This window comes from Natator depressus, chromosome 18, assembly GCF_965152275.1.
Source record: "Natator depressus isolate rNatDep1 chromosome 18, rNatDep2.hap1, whole genome shotgun sequence".
Classification (NCBI taxonomy): domain Eukaryota; kingdom Metazoa; phylum Chordata; order Testudines; family Cheloniidae; genus Natator; species Natator depressus.
This window is the reverse complement of record NC_134251.1, coordinates 9,349,948-9,371,183: the sequence shown is the minus strand read 5'-3', so window position 1 is coordinate 9,371,183 and position 21,236 is coordinate 9,349,948. Positions and strand designations below refer to the sequence as shown.

General features: G+C 48.2%; 1 protein-coding gene across 3 annotated transcripts; it reads right to left on the bottom strand.

Annotated features, from left to right (window-relative positions):
- Positions 1-1,182: 1,182 nt before the first annotated feature.
- Positions 1,183-18,000, bottom strand: CDA (cytidine deaminase). Of its 3 annotated transcripts, none has more exons than XM_074975144.1 (5): positions 17,705-18,000; positions 12,278-12,515; positions 7,640-7,751; positions 4,824-4,881; positions 1,183-2,611 (listed from the first exon to the last, which is right to left on the bottom strand). In XM_074975144.1, exons 2-5 carry the CDS (start codon positions 12,471-12,473, stop codon positions 2,498-2,500), a joined length of 480 nt encoding a protein of 159 aa, XP_074831245.1. In that variant the 5' UTR covers positions 12,474-12,515; positions 17,705-18,000; the 3' UTR covers positions 1,183-2,497. The 3 variants fall into 3 exon arrangements, with proteins under 3 accessions (XP_074831245.1, XP_074831246.1, XP_074831242.1); XM_074975145.1 differs by lacking the exon at positions 17,705-18,000 and adding an exon at positions 13,089-13,207; XM_074975141.1 differs by lacking the exon at positions 17,705-18,000 and having other exon boundaries at positions 12,278-13,217.
- Positions 18,001-21,236: the final 3,236 nt, after the last annotated feature.

The following is a 21,236-nucleotide window of genomic DNA, read 5'->3' as shown; positions in this document are numbered from 1 at the left end:
TGTGAGAAGTGAGGGACATATGCTTGTTTTGTTAAAATATTATATGTTTGCTGTTGAAGAAAAAAATCCAGAATACTTAACGTTGTTGTTTTAGTTAAATAAAACAATTTAAATGTCTGTCTGGTGATGTTCTCTTCCTAATACAGCATGGCAAGAAAATCCCTCAAATATTAATGATTAACCTGTTGAATTGGAGATAGTTCATCTGCCAATGACTTCATAAATATCTGCTTCAGTTACCTTTGGTAAATGAAATAACCAAACAATCATTCATTTTCTGATATAGCTGTAAAACTAATTTGAAAAGTTTTCAAAATAAATCACTGTTTAAAAATGTATAGTGTGTATCTTCTAAAAATGAAACCTACATCTATCTCTGAGTTGTGAAGAATATGTATTAAGGTTATAACAACCAACAAGAATGCACTTTTAGGTAGAAAACCAGGATTAAATCAAGTCTTCCTGACTAGTGATTTAAATCAATTTGATTTAAATCAAATCCACCCTGCTCTGCATGCTGTGTGTGTTACTGTGAGTACAGGTTGTGTACTGTGTTACTCTGGGTAAAGGTTGTGTATGCTACAGGCAGCTGTGTGTTGCTCTGGGTATGTATTGTGTACTGGGCATGGTGTGTGTTGGCCTGGGTATTGAATGTGTACTCTGCATGCTCTGTGTTGTGCTTTTTGTGGATTGCAGACTCTGCCTGGTGTGTGTTGCCCTGCGTATGGACTGTGTATGCCTCATGCTGCCATGTGTTACTCTGCGTATTCTGTATTGCCCTGGGTATGGATCTCTTCATGAAGCGTGGTGCCCTGGGTATAGATCATGTACTCTGTATGCTGTCGTTGCACCAGGGATCACTGCTGTATACTCTCTTGTTGTGTAAAAAGAAAAGGAGGACTTGTGGCACCTTGGAGACTAACCAATTTATTTGAGCATAAGCTTTCGTGAGCTACAGCTCTCTTCATCGGATGCAGTGTTACACTGAGGGTAATACTGAATGTGTACTCTGTTATGTGTTACTCAGTGTTGTGTGTTACCTGAGGTATGACTGCATATGTAGCTTAAATGCTGTGTCGTTCTGTTTTACCTCTAAATTCCTAGGAACTAAAACCGCACAGTTTTGTGTGGCTCTGTTCTGTAATGAAACATCCGTTTGATGGAGTAGTAGAATTAGTGACCACATTTATTCTGTTTGGACATTTACAATAACATATAAATAAGCAACAGTGCTTCATGATTAGAAAAATTAACCCATTTTTGTTCACTTCAGATCATTTCATTGTGCCTAATGTAGCACAGTCATAACATCATATTATTCTTGAGACAGAACTTCTAGGGTATTGTCTGGTTCTCACCACTACGTTCCCTTTCCCATCCATTCTCACACACACACACACACACACACACACACACACACAAACAAATAAAATCAAGAAAAATAAACTAAGGGTAACTAAGAAGAGGATGTTCACAAAGTGTTGAAAATTAAGTTACAATAAACAGCGTAATCTAAATTGCCCGGTTTACTATAGGCTGTTGCTTACTAATAACCTGCTTCATATATGAACAAGATAGTCTACTTTGGATTTATTAAACCTTTAGTTTCTCTTCTCTCTTATTTAGTTTTTCTTCTTATCTTTACAAATAACTATTTTACATTACAGAATTCCTGGATTTGTATGATTTATTGGTCTGTGCAATTTTGATCAACAGTAGTGATGGGCCAGAATTAAAACTCTGTGTTAAATTCTCCTCCATTGGAACTTTAGAGGTTTGCATAAAATGAGATCTGGATCCCAACCAGAACTCAATGAATCTTTAGTTTGGTTGTTCTCTAATCACTAGTAGAGAAGTATACAGCATATAACTTGAGGTAGGAAGATGTGGGGGAGAAGGTGCCCCATTGTGTTTGAGTAATATGCTTCAGAATAATGTGGACCCTCTAGTGTATTAGAACTTACATTCTGACCTTATATGAGACTCTTAGGCCAGTCTCAGTTAAACCAGTATAAATCTGGAGTAACTGCATTAATGAATAGTATTTAGCACTATAAAAGCATTTCTCACCCAAGCATCTCAAATCACTTTGCAAAAAAGGTTAATGCGTCATTATCCAGGTGAGGAAACTGAGGCACAGAGTGGTCACGTGATTAGCTCACATGGTTTCGATCAACGGGCGTTTTCCCATGCAAAATGTTTTGTTGACAAATTTCCAACCTGCTCTAACCATGACATCATACTGCCATGTCTGCTAAACCGAACTTGTGAATGTTTGGGATTGGCCGATTCACAGTGAGGCAGATCTGGTTCTTGCCACCCCTTCCCCAGGCCTAGTACAAATGGAAATTATTTGCACTGGAGTTCCCTGAGGATTAAAGAAGTTGAATAACATTCCCTAAGAGGCAGAGTTGGGAAGTATCTGAAATAAATCTTCGTCCTGCAGACAGAAAGCATATGATTATCTAGAGATTCTTTACTGCCATTGCAGATCTCTTCAGAACTTCTTCAGATCTTCTGGTCCAAATGACAGGGGCAGGAGCTCTTGAAGAGTCTTGACTATATAGGTCCCATCTGGCTTTGTCATGTAAATGTCCCAGTCTCTACTGAACTAGAAAAAGAGTCAGAGAACTGTCTGTGAATCACACTTGTGCAGAACTGTGAATTGTTCATTGGTATTTACCCAATAGCGAAAACTAGTTAAATAAACCATAAGCAGAAACAATATGTGTGTTTTAAAAAAATGTGGTATCTGTCAAAGTGGCTGGCCATTCTTTTTATGTTTCATTGTCCTATATGATGATCCTGCACTTCAACCCAGAGGTGGCTGCATTTCACGGGTGGGTGAAGCAATTACTGATCTTTTTATTATATTATTTTTATAGTGCACACAGGCCCTGATCCTATGATCAAATGTGTCTTGTGCCCAGGTAGATCCAAATGCAGGATCAATGCCAAAGCATGCCCAGCGCTTTACAGATATGCAATAAGACAAAGTCACTGCCATGAAGAGCTTACTGTTGAAGGCCACGATCATGCAAATTATTCCTTATGGGTTGATCCCTGCACCTACGGGCAGTCCGCTTTGCACAGGCTCAGGAATCTACCCACCCAGAACTTCAGGAGCAGAGGCTAAAAACGCAGTCATAAAGAGAGTCACACTCCTATAGCTAGTCTTGCACAGAGTCATTTGCTAGAATATTTGCAGAAAGTGGGGGGTGAACACAGTTAAAGTAAATTCAATTAAAATGAGTATTCTGTTAACTTTTTTTTACTGCAGCCGGCACCTGGCTCATTGCCCATTAGATTTTGCCATTGTTCGGCATGTTAACACTTGGCTATTTGGCTTGTGTTTGGTTTGTTTCACCATCTTCCTTTTTTCTTTTTGTTTATTCTTGTTGGGGTTTGTTTGTTTGCTTAATGCTTTTGTATTTTCCTAACATTAACTTTGCCTATTCAGACCCCTTTCTCTCTCTGTTCCTATCCTGAGCCTTCTGCCGTGTTTTACACCAAGAGCTCCTTAACCCTCCTTCCAGCTCCCTGCCTGAAGGTCACATCTGACCACTTGTCCCACTTTAGGCTCTTGGCAAGTTCTTAAAGCAACCTCTTTCTTGGTGCAAAGTTTGGAGGCCTTTATAATATAAGCACATTAATGAAACTCTGAGCAACCTTTTAAAGCCTCTACCAGTTGCTAGATTAGAGCCTGATACTTCATTTCTTGGAGAGCCAAAACTGGCTTAAACCTCCAAAGGGAATTTCAGATGCATAAAGTACATAGGATCAGGCCCTCAGGGAACTTTACCTTTGAAATAATGCTGCTTATCCATGTAGGGAATCTGCCATCAGTTAAACATTAGCCATTAAAGTCATGCTGAAAACATTAAAAGCAGCTTCATGAAGAAAATGAACTCTGTGGCGCTCCTAAGAGCCCTGTGTTTCAAAATACTATAGCATTCTACAGTAATGGCCCTAAATGCTGCAGGCTGAATCTCGAGCTGACTTCTGCAGATAGGCAGGACCCAAATGCAATGGAAATGTTGCATCCTTGCTGCATTGGCAGACTATGTAACACAGGGAGCCCCCAGGCTGAACTCTGAACCCCTCCTGCATCTCTGCAGTCCATGTGGCCTCAACCAGAGGGGGGTAGGGGGAATGGATGCTTTGGTGACATAGCTAATAGATTTCTGCAGTGCCCCAGACCCTGTGCTTGAGGGGAGCACCAGTCCTTATCTGATACTTCCCTCAGTATCCACAAGCTGAGTGCCTGGAAAACCCCAAAGTATATGCTGGGGCCAAGGATTCCTTGCCTCATCTCTGTCATGTTTCCGTGCATTTTTACCTGAACAGAGCCCTTGCACTCCAGCTTGGCTCCCTTTTCATGCTTTGGTCCTGGAATAATGCAATTGTGAGCTGTAGGGTCAAATCTGGCTCTAGCGTAAGCTGCATTGAAGCCACACCTACTTACACCAGAGCTGAACTTTCCTTCTGTTTCTGCCCTTAAAAACACACTGTGGTCAGCACTCAAGGGATTAATATTGTTTCCAAACTTGGAAGCCCTTGTTTACTGACCCAAGAGCTTCCCTCTCCTTTTGTCATTCTCTACATTCCCAGCTTGGTGCTGTGGGGTGCAGGAAGTGGGATGCTCACAATTTTGCACATCTCAGACTGTTTCCTTACTCTGCAAACTTTTGAGCTATGTCCCCTGACATTTCAGAGTGAGCATTGTGGGGTCTGAAAGAAACAAATGTTCTCACCCAGGCAGGTGGGTGGGAATTAAAGCAGTTTAGTTTCAGCTGTTGAAAAAGAAAGCAAAAGTTGTTTACCTCTCTCATTACTTGTCTGCAGGCCCCACAGGGCACAATAAAGTCATCTTCAGTGTTGCTATCGAAGGAGAATAGAATGCAGAGGTCAGTCTAGCTCATGATGGAAAAATTGTCTACAGTTAATGCATCAGATAAATAATGTAGTTAATGCATCAAATAATAACAAACAGTAGTTAGTAAATAGCACTTTGATTGCTCTTTCTACCCATAAATCCCAACGTGTTTTGCAAAGGAGGGTCAAGATCATTGTCCCTATGTGACAGACAGGGAAACTGAGGAAAAGAGAGGTGAAGTGACTTGCCCAACGTCTCCCAGGGCAGTAGCTGTGACAGATAATGCAGACCCACACATTGCGGACCAGATTGTATTAAATCTATGAATGGCTTATGTATGATTGTGTTGTACTCTATGGGGGAGGGCTATCACAGCACCCACAGGAACTAAAGACCGTGCTGGTGATGGGATGTGGGGGGGGGGGGGGGAGGGGGGGTGATTAAGGCAAGTCCCTCTCTAGAAGTTCTTTAACATCAGTGAGGTACCACTCCCTGGAGTGGTTTGCACATACTGATTCAAACTGGGTTTTCCAAAGATTAGCATACAAAGAAAGGACTTTTTGGTATAAAGGGATGCCCTTGAACTGATACAGTGCTTGCCTACTGATCCAGGAAATATACAGGACCAAAGGGGGCCCCACCCAGGCGGAAGGGTTGGAAATACTTGGGCTTACTAGGGTCTCATAAGACTGATGAGTGACTCCTGTTATATTTGGTGTGTGTTTTATTGTTTTTATTATGGTTTCTCTGTGGTGCTTTTACCTTAAGAATAAATGTGCTCACTCTGTAAGGCATTCTCTCCAGCCCTCAAATCATTTTTGTGGCTCTCTTCTGCACCTTCTCCAATTTTTCAACATTTTTTTAAAAATGTGGCCACCAGAACTGGATGGTGTATGCCAGTATTGGTCTCACCAATGGCGTGTTCAGATACATTCACCTCTCTCCTGCCACTCAGTACTCCCCGGGTTATACATCTGAGGATGGTATTGGCCCTTTTTGTCACAGCATCACACTGGGGACTCATGTTGAGTTGCTTGTCCACTATGACTCCTTTTCAGAATCACTGCTTTCCAGGATACAGTCCCCTACACAACAGCACACAGGGAGGTTCTATGGAGCTGGGCTCCACACTGCACAGGGTTCAGATGCAGGGAACATTACAAGGCTGGGAAAATCCACTCCAGGCTTTTACTACCCGGACCTGCAGTAAATCCCCACAGATTTGTGAGTTTGGAGGGGTGAGGGCGGGAGGGTTGATACCACATGGGCAGCAACTTTCTCCCTGGCCATGACCTTGTCATGTCTTCCCAAAACCCCCAGAGGTTTCCGTGGAAAGAGGGGATGTTGCTATTTATGTGCATTTCATCCTCTTCTGCATACATTGGCCATTCTGTGCTGGTATTTATTCCGTTTTCATCCCTTACTGGGAGAACCCCATAGGGAAAGCACTGGCCCATCAGTTTGGACTTTACTAGGATTCTGACACCTGTGTATCTATCTCCAAGTATCTGAAAGGTGTGAAGATCAAGGAAGGCATGAGAATCATTTGGGGATGGGGGGACATAAGATTATATTACTAGGAGTAATGGGGTGAAGTGAAAGAATGGTGCATTTCAAATGAATATTAGGATCAGCTTTCTAACCACAAAGTCTGTTAGGATGTGAAATACCCTCCTGAGGGAGGTGTTGGAAGGCATTTAAAAAACAAGCCTGGACAAAGCACTCAGGAGTACCTTGTAGCTAACAACTCTGCATGGGATGAACTACATAACCATATAGCTTTTACTCATTTCTAGTGTTGATGATCATTGTGTGTAGACAAGGGATCTGCTCCTTAGCAAGCACCAGGTTAATATAAATATAGAAACCTGCTCATTATCCCTAGAAATATTCATGAACATTTGAAAGGAGAGACTAAAACAAAGAGAGGATGTCGGGTGATTGTTAAAATTCAAACCTACAATTTCTCTCTCTTCATTATCCCTTTTCATGAATGTGGCCCCTTTGTTCTGAATAAAATTAATTCCTTGGCTCTGGTTACTGACATGGATTGTTCCCAAGTAGTATAATTTGACATCTCTTCTGCTTTTAGTCTATTAGGACAAAATGTTCTCAACAACTCCTCACTTGCTCTGTATCAAGCCAATAATTAGGAGCCAATAGACACATCATAGAACATAAGCTCACAGTAAGGACGAACTAAATAGCAGCCTCCAGTTTTAGGTGACCAATTTGCAAGTCTCAACTAGATTTCTAGGATGGTTGCATTCAATCTTTAGTTAAAGGCGCACAGCTGATTTTTGCATCTCCCTTGGGTGCTCACTTGGGCCTGGATTGTGCAAACTGGACCTCTGTGCCCTGCTGAGTCCTGTGAGGTCCTGCACAGATCAGTTTGCGGGATCAGGGTCCCTCAAATGGTCCTACTCACTTCTGTGGGACTATTTGCATGAGTAAGGGCTGGCAGGACCCGGACCTCAGTCTTAAAAGCGGTTGCAATGTAGTTTAATGATAATCTCGTAAAACAAAACTCTCTAATCACTTTTTTCTCCCAGTCTTCAAAGTTGATGCTGCAAAAATTAGGTAAAAGGGAAAGCTCATTTTGAAAGGATGGCAATTTCCTCTGCCACCACCGAGAGCTGTACGTGCCTGTGTGTTTAGAGTGCACGAAGTAGAGAATTAGAGGAACAAAAGTGTTGCACAGGTTTCCTGTCCAAGCACATTCTGAAATGATTCAAAGGGATATGATTCAGAGCTGTCACTTACCTAGCAATGGCCATGGCTCTGAAATTCACGTACCCTTCTGATACGGCTTTCTGAATGGCGGTGCGTTCAGCACATATCCCCAGGGGGTAGCAGGCGTTTTCTACATTGCAGCCTAAAGGAAATACAGAGCACGTTGTTACTTTTCAGACTTGTCTGACAATAAATACAATCTCAGCTACCGATGCAGGGCCCTTCATCCAGGAGTGCTCTACAAGGTCACGGACAGGAATCACTGCACCCAGCACTGGGGTGGCGCACGCACAGCCGCATGACACAGCAGTGTGAGGGGAAGTGGAGAGCATGGTGCCCAGCTGAAATTGCAGATGGGATTTAGGGAGGCAGAATGTAATTACTCACACTGCAAAACGGCCAGACCCCTATGGGCTAAACCGCCTAATTATGCCCCTAATTATGCACAGCTATGAGAGCACTGTATATCTGTATACATGTAAACACAGAGTTAAGGGATACAGTGCCAGTAGATGGCCCTCAAAAATACATAGCCGAATTGTTGAGTTTTGTAGGACCAAGAATACTTTTTGTAGCACACTGCAAATGGCTTCTTTTGTGCAGCTTTTTACATTAGCTCTTAAAATGCACTAGTACAGGGGTGGGCAAACTACAGCGCAGGGGCCACATCCGGCCTTCAGACGTTTTAATCTGGCTCTCGAGCTCCTGCCGGGGAGTGGGGTCGGGGGCTTGCTCTGCATGGCTCCCAGAAGCAGTGGCACGTCCCCGCTCCGGCTCCTATGCGTATGGGCAGCCAGGGGGCTCCACGCACTGCCTCTGCCCCAAGCGCCGCCCCTGCAGTTCCCATTGGCCAGCAAACAGGGCCAATGGGAGCTGCAGGGGCGGCACCTGCAGATAGGACAGCGCACAGAGCCACCTGGCCATGCCTCTGCATAGGAGCTGGATGGGGGACATGCCGCTGCTCCCGGGAACTGCTTGAGGTAAGCGCCACCCGGAGCCTTGACTCCAACCCCCTCCTTAGCCCCAACCCCTTGCTCCAGCCCTGATCCCCCTCCTGCCCTCCAAACCCCTCGGTCCCACCCTCCTGCACCCCTGAGCCTGGACCCTCAGCCAGAGCCCTCACCCCCCAGCTGCACTCCTGCCCCAGCCCGGAGCACCCTCCCACAGCCTGAACTCCTAATTTCTGGCCCCATCCCAGAGCCCGCAGCCCCAGCCGGAGCCCTCGCCCCCTTCCGCATCCCAACCCCCAATTTCGTGAGCATTCATGGCCCACCATACAATTTCCATACCTAGATGTGGCCCTCTAGCCAAAAAGTTTGCCCGGCCCTGCACTAGTATAACATAAATCAATATTTAAAATAAGTAATAATTAATGACATGGGACCTGTCAAGGTTCCTTCCCCACTCTGAACTCTAGGGTACAGATGTGGGGCCCTGCATGAAAAACCCCCTAAGCTTATTTTTACCAGCTTAGGTTAAAACTTCCCCAAGGTACAAACTATTTTACCTTTTGTCCCTGGACCTTATTGCTGCCACCACCAAGCGTCTAACAAATATAACAGGGAAAGAGCCCACTTGGAAACGTCCTTCCCCCCCAAATCCCCCCAAGCCCTACACCCCCTTTCCTGGGGAAGGCTTGATAAAAATCCTCACCAATTTGCATAGGTGAACACGGACCCAAACCCTTGGATCTTAAGAACAATGAAAAAGCAATCAGGTTCTTAAAAGAAGAATTTTAATTAAAGAAAAAGTAAAAGAATCACCTCTGTAAAATCAGGGTGGTAAATACCTTACAGGGTAATCAGATTCAAAACATAGAGAATCCCTCTAGTCAAAACCTTAAGTTACAAAAACAGGAAAATACATTCCATTCAGCACAACTTATTTTATCAGCCATTTAAACAAAACAGAATCTAATGCATATCTAACTACATTGCTTATTAACCCTTTACAGGAGTTCTGACCTGCATTCCTGCTCTGGTCCCGGCAAAAGACAACACAGACAGAGAGAGCCCTTTGTTCCCCCCAGCTTTGAAAGTATCTTGTCTCCTCATTGGTCCTTTTGGTCAGATGCCAGCAAGGTTGTCTTAGCTTCTTAACCTTTACAGGTGAAAGGGTTTTTCCTCTGGCCAGGAGGGATTTAAAGGTGTTTACCCTTCCCTTTATATTTATGACAGGACCTTTTAAGGCTACAGGCCAAATTCAGCATTGGTGTTAGCTGGCACAACTCCATTGAAGTCAATGGAGTCATGCTCTTTAAGCTTGCAGCAAATTTTGACCTTCAGAAGACAGCCCTTCCGGCACTGGGGTTCCGCCACCACCACAACAGGGGGTGGGTATAGGACTGACCCAGACAGAAGAATTCACCCACTGAATTACCAGCACCACTTTTAACAGCACTCAGAATTGTGATAGCAGCTCCCTCTCTTCATGCAATCAGCAGAATCCTCCGTTCAGTGGCATTCAATGGGGTTAGATCACCAGAGTCCCAAAGTTAAAGTGCATTTCAGTAGTTTTGGCCATTCAGCCTTTGTCTTTCTTTAGTATTTAATTGCCTCCTTGGATGACTGCTTTGTTATGGGGATGCAGGTGCAAGGTATTTTATACAGGGTTTGTTATTTTAAGTACTATATGGTCCTGAGACAGCAAAGCACTTAAGCACGTGCCTAATTTTAAGAAAGCAAGTAAAGTTCAGTATGTGCATAAATGTTTGCACGATCTTGAGCCCTTGATTTGCATAAGTGCTGAGCACCTGCGACTTCAGCTGAAATCAATGAGCCCCGCAGGTGCTCAGCACCTCTGAAAAGTAAGCTGTAAAGGCACACTGCGGGTTTGCTGATGAAAGGAAGAAAAAGGATCCTAAAGGCACAATATCCAGACTTTTTCCCATTGGATAATTATTTGCAAATACACCTGTACCGCCAACAGATCCCGGTCGTCGACGGGGGGGATCGAACCTGGGACCTCTGGAGCTGAGTTCATGAGCGGGATCGAACCTGGGACCTCTGGAGCTGAGTTCATGAGCCTCTACTGCATGAGCTAAAAGCCACCTGACTCTTAGCTAAGGCTGCAGAGCAGGCTCATTGAACTCCCTCGGAGTGGACTCAGTGCCACGAGGTGGGACAAACGCCACACCCAGAAGGTGTGTGGGTTACACATATTTTTCATTATTCACTTAGCTCTAACCATGAAACCTTCAGAAAAGTAGGTAGGTCTGCCCCTGAGCCCTGCTGGCTCCTGTCAGAAAGGGAGGTGAAGTCTCCTGGCTCCCCTCTTTTTCATTCTCCCGGGAGTGAAGTGATAGTGCTGGAGTCTCCAAACCCATCTCTTTTTGACTCTTTCCTTCTACAGGCCCCAGTTTCTGATTGCACAGGGACCTGGGAAGAACCCCCAAGGGCCATTCCTATCCAAGGCAAGATCAGGCATGTCTCCCAGCCCCACAGCATTGTCTCTTTTGTCACTATGACAAAGAGATGCCTCATAGTTCACTATCCTAAGAGGAAATCCACATCCTGCCCAGATGTCTCAACTTTGCCCAGGCATAGAGGAAACCTAGCCCAGGCTTAGCCAGCATCACAGAGGAGCTGTGACTCCAGTGGGCTCTCCCAGCCCTGACTTGTTTTGCAGCAAAGATTTGAATGCAGTCCAGGAGATCAGACAGTAGCCTCTTGTTGCTCAGCAAGGGAGAGCAATATGGCACAGGCAGGGCAGAATGGCATAGTCTGTGCGATCTGCTCTGACCCCTGACATATGCAGGATTGCCAGCCTCAGCCTTTCAAGACTCATGATTCTTTGCATTGCAATAGCAGTTAGGAGCCCCAGTTATAGGCCAGGACCCCACCGCACTAAGTGCTGCACAAACACAGAATGAAAAGATGGTTCCTTCCTGAAAGCTTACGTTCCATAAGACAAGAAATGGGCAGATATAGACAGATGGGAAAGTACCAGGAAACACAGACAAAAATAATGAGTCAGGCCCCCCAGATTGGCTTGAAAATCATAAGATTCTAGCAGTAGTAGATGTGGGGTCTTTTTCTTTGCTTCCTGTGTTTTTGAGCCTTTGGGGGTCACTTTTTCCAAAAACTTTTGTCTGCAGCCGTGAAGGCTAGAAATGTACTATTACAAAAATGAAAGCTGAGGTTCTCTCATGTCTTGAGGAGCTGGGCTGTTGGAAACATCATGAGACTTGTAAGAGACGCTCAAGGGCTGGCAACGCTGGTGAGTATGCCATAATTTCCATAGCCTGTGGGCCCCGGCAGGGGCACAAACAAGATGGAAGCAAGGGGCTTCCCGGTTTAGTTTCTCTTGCTAGTCCAGGGCTAGAGGAGGAAGGCAGGCCATTGACAGGAAGCAGAACCAGAGACGGATTATAAACTGTGACCCAGTTTGGAAAGGACGGCCCAAATCCAAACCAGCTTACAGCTGCGCAAGGCCAGCACCACATCTTGGGGAAGCAAAGGAGGACGACATGAAGAATACAGGGCAAGTTTGCTGTACAGCATTTTGCTCGTGGCACAAACCAGACGCTGCTATCAAACAGTCTCTGCCTTTTCAGGGAGCCCTCACTCCACTGCCTCTTCAGAGACACCTGAATCTCTGGGAGAGCATCGGGCCCAGCTCTTCAGGAGCTGAGGTGTTACCGTATGGGGAAGCGCGGTCCTTACTTACCAGAGAAGATCTTCCCATCGCAAGTCAGTAGCGCCGCTCCCACTGGGAAGTGACTATATGGACAGTAAGCAGATTTCTTTGCTTCCTTGCAGACGTTCAACAGGAGTTGAATTTGCTCATGTCCCACGGGGGAGGCTGTTGAATTGGAGACGTTCGGATGATTCCCCCTGGAACAGTCGTACTGCACCTGGGCCATGGTTACTCTCACGGGTATCTGCAGGACTTCTCCTCTTTGCAACTGCAGCCAGTGAGGGGAAAAACAGGTTTGAGCAAGAGGAAGTGCCAGTCTCCACTCCTGAAGAAAGTATGTGTGTAAATATGTGCGCGTGTGTGTGATAAACTGACTCATAGTGTGGATGTGGTGGACGCGTCTCTGAGTGCCAGCGAGTGGAGGATTTGCATGTGTCTTCCTCCTGAGTGTGTGTGTTGCAATTCTGCTCTCTCACTCTCATCCTCTGTCAGTGGCTCTGTGATTTTCCTGTGTTGCGTATCCCTCTAGCTCAGGAGTCTAACGGTCAGCTCAGCTCTCACTAAGTGCGAGTGTGCGTTCCCAGGCCTGGCTGCACTCTCCCTCTCAGAGTGTGTAGGACAGGGTGGAGTCATGGGCAGCTGGTGAGGCGTGCTCTACGTTCTCACCAGTATCTCTGCACTGGTGCGCGCGCTGTCTCCATGAGGTGGGTCCAGAGCAAATCAGTGCACCTGATCTCCCTCCTCACTCTGCAATGGAGCTGTCCTTCTCCACCCCGGCCAGTCTGTCTCCCCGCTGCTGTGCCTCTGTGGGAGCAAGCTGGGGCTGAGGATGAGCATGTACCTTTGGTAGGACTCTCTGCTTGAAAAGGAGCTTTCAGGGAAGGAGCCGTCCCATGACAATGCAGCAACAAAGAAGCAACAAGCTCCAGCTTGGAGGGCTCTGCATTCATCCTCACAGCGACAGGCTTCCCACACGATTGGCTAAAGCTTGCAGTGCCCTGGCCGCCTGGCTCTGATTGGCTCTGCATGAGCAAAAGCAGCTTCCACCCTCTGAGGTCCGAGCTGGTTCTCAAAGTGCCTTTCGGCTAGTGGAACTGCTGGAGAGCGGTCAGAGAGTGCCACCCACTTTATGCCCAGCTCTGCACTCCCCCCCTCCTTTCAGTGCATCAGCCTGGGGCATTTTGCCAGGAGGTGAATTGGCATTGGGAGGAAATTCAGGGGGCGCGGAGGAAAATCTGCTAGGAAATACCAGGACTACAGAAACAACAATGCAGAGTCCTCGTGGCACCTTAGACACTGACAAATGTGTTTGGGCATAAACTTTTGTGGGCTATAATCCACTTTGATGAGGTGGGGTTTAGCCTACGAAAGCTTATGCCCAAATAAATTTGTTAGTCTCTAAGGTGCCACAAGGATTCCGTGTTGTTTTTGCTGATACAGACTAACACGGCTACCCCTCTGAAAAAGGGCTACAGACACTTAGTGACAAACCCGAGCTGATGGTGAGAGATAGGTAGGCCAGGGGGGCTGGAACAGTTTTTATAGTGGGGGTGCTGAGAGCCATTGAACCGAACTGTAAACCCTGTATATAATGGAAACCACTTCAAGCCAGGGGGTGCAGCAGCACCCCTAGTTCCAGCACCTATGAAGATTTGGAAGGATTACATTTTTATCAGTATCTGTCAGTAAATGTCAATTTCCCCATAAAAACACAAACCAATGAAATAATATTTCCAGCAATAATCATCTAAAATGTACAGATAGGCAAAGTAAGAAAAACACTGCTTGAGAACGCATTAAGGTTTGATTTCAGGATATTTACTGTGTATATTTTGACATGTGACGTTGTCTGATTGTGTCTAACGGTTATAAAGGTTTAACTTTTTGAATCTCGGGGTCTACGGTCATTAAATAATTAATATCTGATCTCCCCTATTATCTGACACAACCCCCCCCATGATTTCCCACAACTGTGAAAATTTAAATTGGAAAAAAAATGCTTAAAAATACTCGATATTATCCATCAAAATGATAAAAAAATAAAAATCAAATTCTGCCAAGCCTAGAGATAGGGCACGTTTGCCAAGAGTTCGGTACCCAAACTGAGGCAAGGTTTTCAAAAGTGCTCAGGAGCCAGCATGTACCCCGGCTTAGGGTGATCAGATAGCACCTGTGAAAGAACAGGGGGTGGGGGGTAATAGGTGCCTATATAAGAAAAAGTCCCCAAAACCGGGACTGTCCCTTTAAAAATGGAACATCTGGTCACCCTACCTGCACTGAGCTCTCAAAAATTGGCCGGTAGGGCCCAGTTATCACACGTCCCGAGCACCCACAACTCCTACTGAAAGCACAGGGAGTGCTTGGCAGGTCTGTGACTCTAGGCCAACGTTTCTCACATGTGGCCAGCGTGGCCGCATGCGGCCACCAGGGGCTTTTTGTTTGGCCCCAACAGCCTCCTGGGTGGTGATCGGGGGGGGCCCACGGGACAAAGTATCGGCCCCTCCCCCTCCCTCCTTGTTGCTCCTGGATGTGGCTCCCCTGCACTGCCTCTGGAGAGAGGTGGGGCGCAACGCTGCAGGAGCAAGGTGAGTTCTTGACGCACCCTGGGGGGACGGGGTTTGGTGGGACTTCAGGATCCTGGCTGTGCGGCCCCGGGCTGCAACCGCAGGGCAGCGGGTACTGACCCCCCCGGCTCTGGCCACGCGGCCCTGGCCTCCAGCTGCGGGGCTTCAGACTCCAGCCCCTGGTTCTGGCTGTGTGGCAGCAGGCGCTGGCTCCTGGCTCCACTCCCGGGCTCCTGCCGTGCAGTGGCAGGCATTGGCCACAGACGCCGAGGCCAGCCCCAGCCGCAGGCTCCAACCACAAGGCTTTGGGTGCCAATCCCTGGCTCTGGCCACGGGGCAGCAGGTGCTGATCCCCGGCTCCGGCCACAGAGCTTAGTCGGCCTCTGGTCCCCAGTTCCGGCCACGCAGTGGCAGGCACCGACCGACTGCTCTGTTCCAGGGCTCTTGCCACGCGGTGGCAGAAGCTGGCCCTGGATGCCAACCCCTGGCCACGCAGCAGCGAGTGCTGACTCCAGCCACGGAGCAGTGGCGAGTGCTGACTCCTGACTCCAGCCACGCACTCCTGGGCTCCAGCATCCAGCTCCGGGTTCTGGCTGCGGGCACTGAGCCCCAGCCCTGGCCACAGGGCAGCAGACACTTGGCTCTGGCCATGCAACAGTGGGGCTCATCACCCATCCCCATTGCCCCTGTGTCCATCCAGGCCCCCGCTGCCTCCCACAGCAGCTGTCAGCTATATCCAACACACCCTCCCCACCAGAACCCTGCTGCCGTCTTGGCCTTGCATCCATCCCCGCCATTGTCCTGGGCCCCCACTGCCTCCCCTGGCCCCGCATCCATCCCACCATCGCCTCTGGCCCCTGCTGCCTCTCCCTTCAGCCCCCGCATCCAGGGCTCAATGGGTCCTGGGGGCTTGCTGAGAAAAGTGATATTAACAAACATGCAAATATCACGTTTCACAGCAGACTTACTAGCTATCTGTGAAAAGTGATACTCGTATGTTTAATATCACTTTTCATAGCCTCCGGGGTAGCTACTAAGTGTGCTCTGATATTAACAAATATACAAATATCACTTTTCATAGCAAGCCCCAGGAATTATTAAGCCCTGGATGTATGTGTGGGCTGGTGAGGGGGGGCACTGAAGGGGAAGTCAGCATTATTTTTGTTATTGAATCTGCCAAAAAAGCCTACAAATATACATTACAATGATTTGGATGTGAATCGGTGCATATATAATTGTCCTTCCTAAAGTTAATTAAGTATTTTAGGCGGAAAGTGTCAGTGCAGCCACCAGTGAGTGTATGGGTGTAGCTTTCTGGTAAAACTGCAGTGCTCAGCCAGGCATGCCCTGAAAGATGCTATGGTTAAATATTTCTGTGACCTTAAAGGACTCCCTTCCACAGACCAGATTTTGCAACAGACCTGACCTTGGGTTCTTCTCCCTCGAATGAATAACCCTGACAATTCAATGAATTCCTCGGGGCCGGGCAGGGGCTCTACCTGGGCCCCTACGAACAAGCATGGCAGCATTTGACATCCCATTGTGCTCGCTACTCTGATATAAGTGGCTAGACAAGGTGCATAGAGGGGAAGGGGAATAATTTGACTGTTTGGGAGGCAGTGTGGGAAGGTCGGGTCATAGGACTGGGTTGAACCTCAGGCTGGGGCATTTTCTGTGTACTTTGTGGTTATAAACACTAACCCCGGAGGAAGACACCTTGCTGACTGCAGCTGTTTTCCTGCTGAATCATTCTGCCAGCTTACCCTGTGTATGAGGAAACAACTCTCTCTCATTAGACTGTCCCTCAATAAGGCCACCTTGGTGATTTACAGGCAAAGTTGAATATCTAAATAACGAATACAAGGGCTACTGTACTGATCATACTATTCCAGCTGCTGTTTATTCCATTAAAAATTACTCTCCTCCCCCACCCCCCATTAAAGCATGGAGACTTCTGATTCATGATGATAAATGCACTCGTTATCTCTGAAAGGTTCCGTAGAAAGCAGGCAGTCATTCTGCTCCTGCTTGGCATTTAGCTAGATGGTTACTTTTAATGATAGCATTTTGCCCAGGCTCAACCCAGGAAAGGCAAGTTAGCTCCAAAATGCAGCTTTAACCAGTTATTGCTGTTATTATGATCCGTCGTATTGCCGTGCTGCCTACCAGCTCCAGCTGGGATCAGAGCCCTCTTGGTGCTAGGTGCTGCCCAAACCCCCAACCCAATTTTCCACTGAAAAGGGGTTCAATGGAAAATGTTCGACCAGCCCTATAAGAAAACACTCTCTGCCCTTAGAACTGTACCATTTAAATAGACAAGAGAGAGAAAAGGTGGGGGTGGGAGGGAAAAACCAAGGAACAGAGTGTGGATGTGACTTACTCAAGGTCATGCAGCAAGGCGGAGACAGCACCAAGATTAGCAGCCTGGCTCCCACCGTTGTGCAGTACCCATGGGAGAACATTGCCTCTTCGGAGACAGAGTTACAGTTTTAGATAAAAAGAAATTTACACTCAAAGTATCAGTTTTCCTAGAATTTTTTTTAAACATTTTCATCAGAAAATTGAAAATTTCCTGGCCAAACACTGAACAACGTCTGATTGTTTTATTTTTTATTAAAAGTCAAAATTTTCCACTGAAAGCTTTGATGAAAGCAATTTTTTTTCTGTTTTGATTGAAATTCTCTGCAGAATTTTTTCCCCAACCAGCTCTAATCCCTTGCTGGGTGTTTGTGCAGCACCTAGCACAAGAGGGCTCCGATCTTGGCTGCAGCCTATTGTGGGGGGCTGCTTTGTAATGAAGACTTCACTTTCAGTTTAAAATGCAGCTACTTAGGAAGCCCAGGGCTCAGGATCATGGTACATGGAGAGCACATAGAAATAGACAAGCAGGTACCTCAGAGGTGCGGCATGGGTGTGAAAGATGGCCAGGGGGCACTCTCTGTTTCCACTGGTGCCTGGCACGTACATGTCAGAGCCGTGACTGGGGAGGACAGGCAAGTGAATCCAACTGAACACCAGGCTCTGTACGCAAGGGTGTATGCACATGGGTACGCACATTGTAAGCTCAAATGCTTCTCTCTCGCCAACAGAAGCTGGTCCAATGGAAGATATTACCTCCCCCACCTTGTCTCTATAGGATACTAGGGGCTCCGTCCTGCAGCCGGCAGGACCGACCCTGATAGAAACTCACTCTCACCCGATCCCTTAGGCATTCTTTCAGATCTGCTCATGCCAGGGGTTTACTCCCTTGTCACACGCTCTTCTGTGGAAGTGGCGCCCTGCGTGCAACACCAGGGTCCTTCACCGTGGGAAAGTCGGTGCTCGGACTCTGACGCAGGCTCAGATAGAGGGGGCTGAGCTGAGGGCAGCTCTCGCTGAAGGCTCAATGCCTGTAATAATTAACCAACAGGATCAAGAGCATTATGGGTAACCCAAGTGACAGATAAAATGAACAGGTGTGTCAGACGAGAGCGGAGTAAGTTCCTCCTCCCTCCGTGAAAAATCCCCTCCAGGACTTCCCCTGGAATTTCCTAATAAACCCAGGCCAACTTCTGCCCTCCTTGGGCTTGGCCTTTCATGCCTCTTGAATCCGTTTTGCTGTTCCTCCACTGAACACCGCCCAGGGCTTGCTCCTGGAAGTTCGGATTGTGTCCGTTTATCAGGGCTTGCCCCTGCAGCCCGCTTCACTCCCAGTGACTGCCCTAGGTCTCCCTTGGTTGCTTGCCAATCTTCTCTACTCCGGCTGGGATCCCAGCTGGTCTATTGACTTTCTCTCATCCTGGAGAGTGACTGCAGACTCTCTCCTTGCCTGCAGCCCTCTTCTGCTGTCAACTTCCTCAGTTTATAGTCCTCTGCCAGCCCCTTCTCTGCTGAATTTCACCCTCAGTTAAGCCTGCCTCTCCCAGTATGTCAGCTGGCTTCCCACATTAACCCTTTTAGAGCCTGGGTGATGTGCACACCCATCATCACACTGCTATCTGACTGGTTTGCCACACGCTGCGGGAAGCTGTGTCCAACCTGCCTTGGCTGACACACATCTCCTGGGAGCGTTCAGTTAACCAGCTATTGCCCACGGCTGGAGAAACTTGTCGTCACCCACTGCCAGTTATAGACCCTGTTCCATGCCACAGCAAGTCAAACGCTGTGGCTGGATAATTTCACAGACATTGATAATATTTGCTTTCATGGACGGTGAGATATTCCTGTCTCACGGAATCAGATCTCATGTTTCAAGGCTTCTGCTGATTACCTGAGGGTCAGGAAAGGTGTTTTCCCCTCTAGCCACAGCATTGTACCACTGGCTAACTCGGGCGGGTAAACTTTTTGGCCTGAGGGCCACATCGGGTTTCAGAAATTGTATGGAGGGCCGGTTAGGGGAGGCTGTGCCTCCCCAAACAGCCAGGCATGCCCCGGCCCCCACCCCCTATCCATCCCCCCCGACAGCCCCCCTGGGACCCCTGCCCTATCCAACCCTTCTGTTCCCTGATGGGCCCCCCAGGACCCCTGCCCCATTCACCCCTCCTGCTCTCTGTCCCCTGGCCGCCTCCGGACCCCCTGCCCCTAACTGCCCCCCGCCACCTCATCCAACCCCACCTCCTTCTGAATGCCCCCCCGGACCCCTACCCCATCCAACCACCCCTTCTCCATAACCGCCCCCGGAACCCCTGCCCCCATTCAACCCCCCTGTTCTCCGCCCTCTGACCGCCCCAACCGCTATCCACAGCCCCAGCCCCTGACCACCCCCCGTACTCCCCTTCCCTCTATCCAACCCCCCTCCCCCGCTCCCTGCCCCCTTACCGCGCTGCCTGGAGCACCGGTGGCTGGAGGCACTGCAGCCGTGCTGCCTGGCCGGAGCCAGCCACGCACCGCGGGGCACAAAGACTGGGTTCGGCCGGGCCCCACAGCTGCACTGCCCCAGGAGCTTGCAGCCCCGCCGCCCGGAGCATGGCACCGGCGGGGCAGTGAGCTGAGGCTGCAGGGGATGGGGAAAAGCGGGGGGCGGGGGCTGGGGGCTAGCTTCCCCAGCCAGGAGCTCAGGGGCCGGGCAGGAGGGTCCCGTGGGCTAACTGCATTGTAGGAAAGTTTCCAGTTCACCTCCTTCTGGAGCATTTCGGGATTGGTCGCTGCTAAGGGGTAGATACTGGACGAGGTGGGTCACTGGCTGGATCTGTTAGGCCAAATCTATCCAGTGTTCCTATTGCCGGTGGGACATTTCTTCACATTCGGTCTCCCGGTGAGGAATGGCATGGTCCAAAGAGGAATACAAATCATGGTCTGAGGAAAACATGTGTCAAGATGCTCTTACTCATACAGGAGTGGATCCTGCTGTCCTTCCTAGTGCCGGGGGGGGGGAGGGGGGGGAGGGCACACACAGCTGCTGCTGCATGACAACGAACTGTGTCTTGTCTCAGGTTGGGACGTTCTGCTTCAAGCTACCAGGGTCACACTATACCCTGCTCCACAGGATCCTTTCTGCATGTGTGTGAGAGAGGGCGGGAGAAACACGAGAAGGAAGAACCAGGACCAGGGGTGCTGGAAGAGGGAGGGCCAGGGTGCCAAGCTCTCCCACTTTTTACCAGCTGAAAAGGAGAGCGACAGGAGGGAGGAGGCGGACAGGAGCGAACAGGGTCTTGGGGGGGAAGCAGCGGTGTAGGAATGGGGCCTCAGGGGAAGAGGCAGAAGGGGGCAGGGCCTGGGGAAGCGGCGGGGCCACAGTTCGTGTGCCAGTGGCCCCCACCCACTTTTAGGGAGCTGCTGCTGCTCCTGACCAGGACCCTGTGACCTAGGGTCACCAAGAGGCATGGTCAGATCTCCTTTCAGGGATACAGTCCCACGTTGTGTTTCTGGCCTGATACTGCGAAGTGCAGAGCTTGTCCTGTGACATCCTGAGCACTCCCGCCCACGGCAGTGGATGCTGCTCAGCACTTCCCAGGGCTGAAGCCCCTTTTTAAAAGCTAATTTCCTGCTGAAATTCAAGTCACGTTTTATCACCAACTTTCTTAGCCCATGAGAGCTGGAATTAGCTGAGGAAGAGAACGGTTAAAACCTTCTCTCCCTCATTTCAGTCATGTCAGGAGAGATTATAGGAGAACATTGACACCCCCGACTTTCCTGATGTACTCCCATTCTGTTCCATGTCTTGGTGGGCTGTATGTTGCCGCTGCACATCTCCGCAGCAGATTTAATAATTTTATTAAGATGATGTTAAAATAAAAAGAAAACGGTACAGAATTTAAGCATAGAAGTTTCTGGTTATCAGGGAATAAGGTACAGATTATCAAGGGGTGCGAAGTTTGGTTTAGGATCGGGTGGCGTAAGGAATACATAATCTTCAATATCCCCGATTTGGGGTAAAAGATTAACTGGTCAAAGTACAGACTTTAAGATATGAGGGTATGTTGTCCATATAATGGCTATGTTCAGGT

What these genes read in the sequence shown, in the direction of transcription:
- CDA (XM_074975141.1), bottom strand. Translation starts at nt 12,626, where the DNA reads ATGAGTCAGTTTATCACACACACGCGCACATATTTACACACATACTTT. An exon ending in AGAGCCATGGCCATTGCTAG is followed by an intron (nt 4,882 to 7,639) that starts GTAAGTGACAGC and finishes CTCCTTCGATAG; the next exon opens with CAACACTGAAGATGACTTTA. An exon ending in GCAGACAAGTAATGAGAGAG is followed by an intron (nt 2,612 to 4,823) that starts GTAAACAACTTT and finishes CTCTTTTTCTAG; the next exon opens with TTCAGTAGAGACTGGGACAT.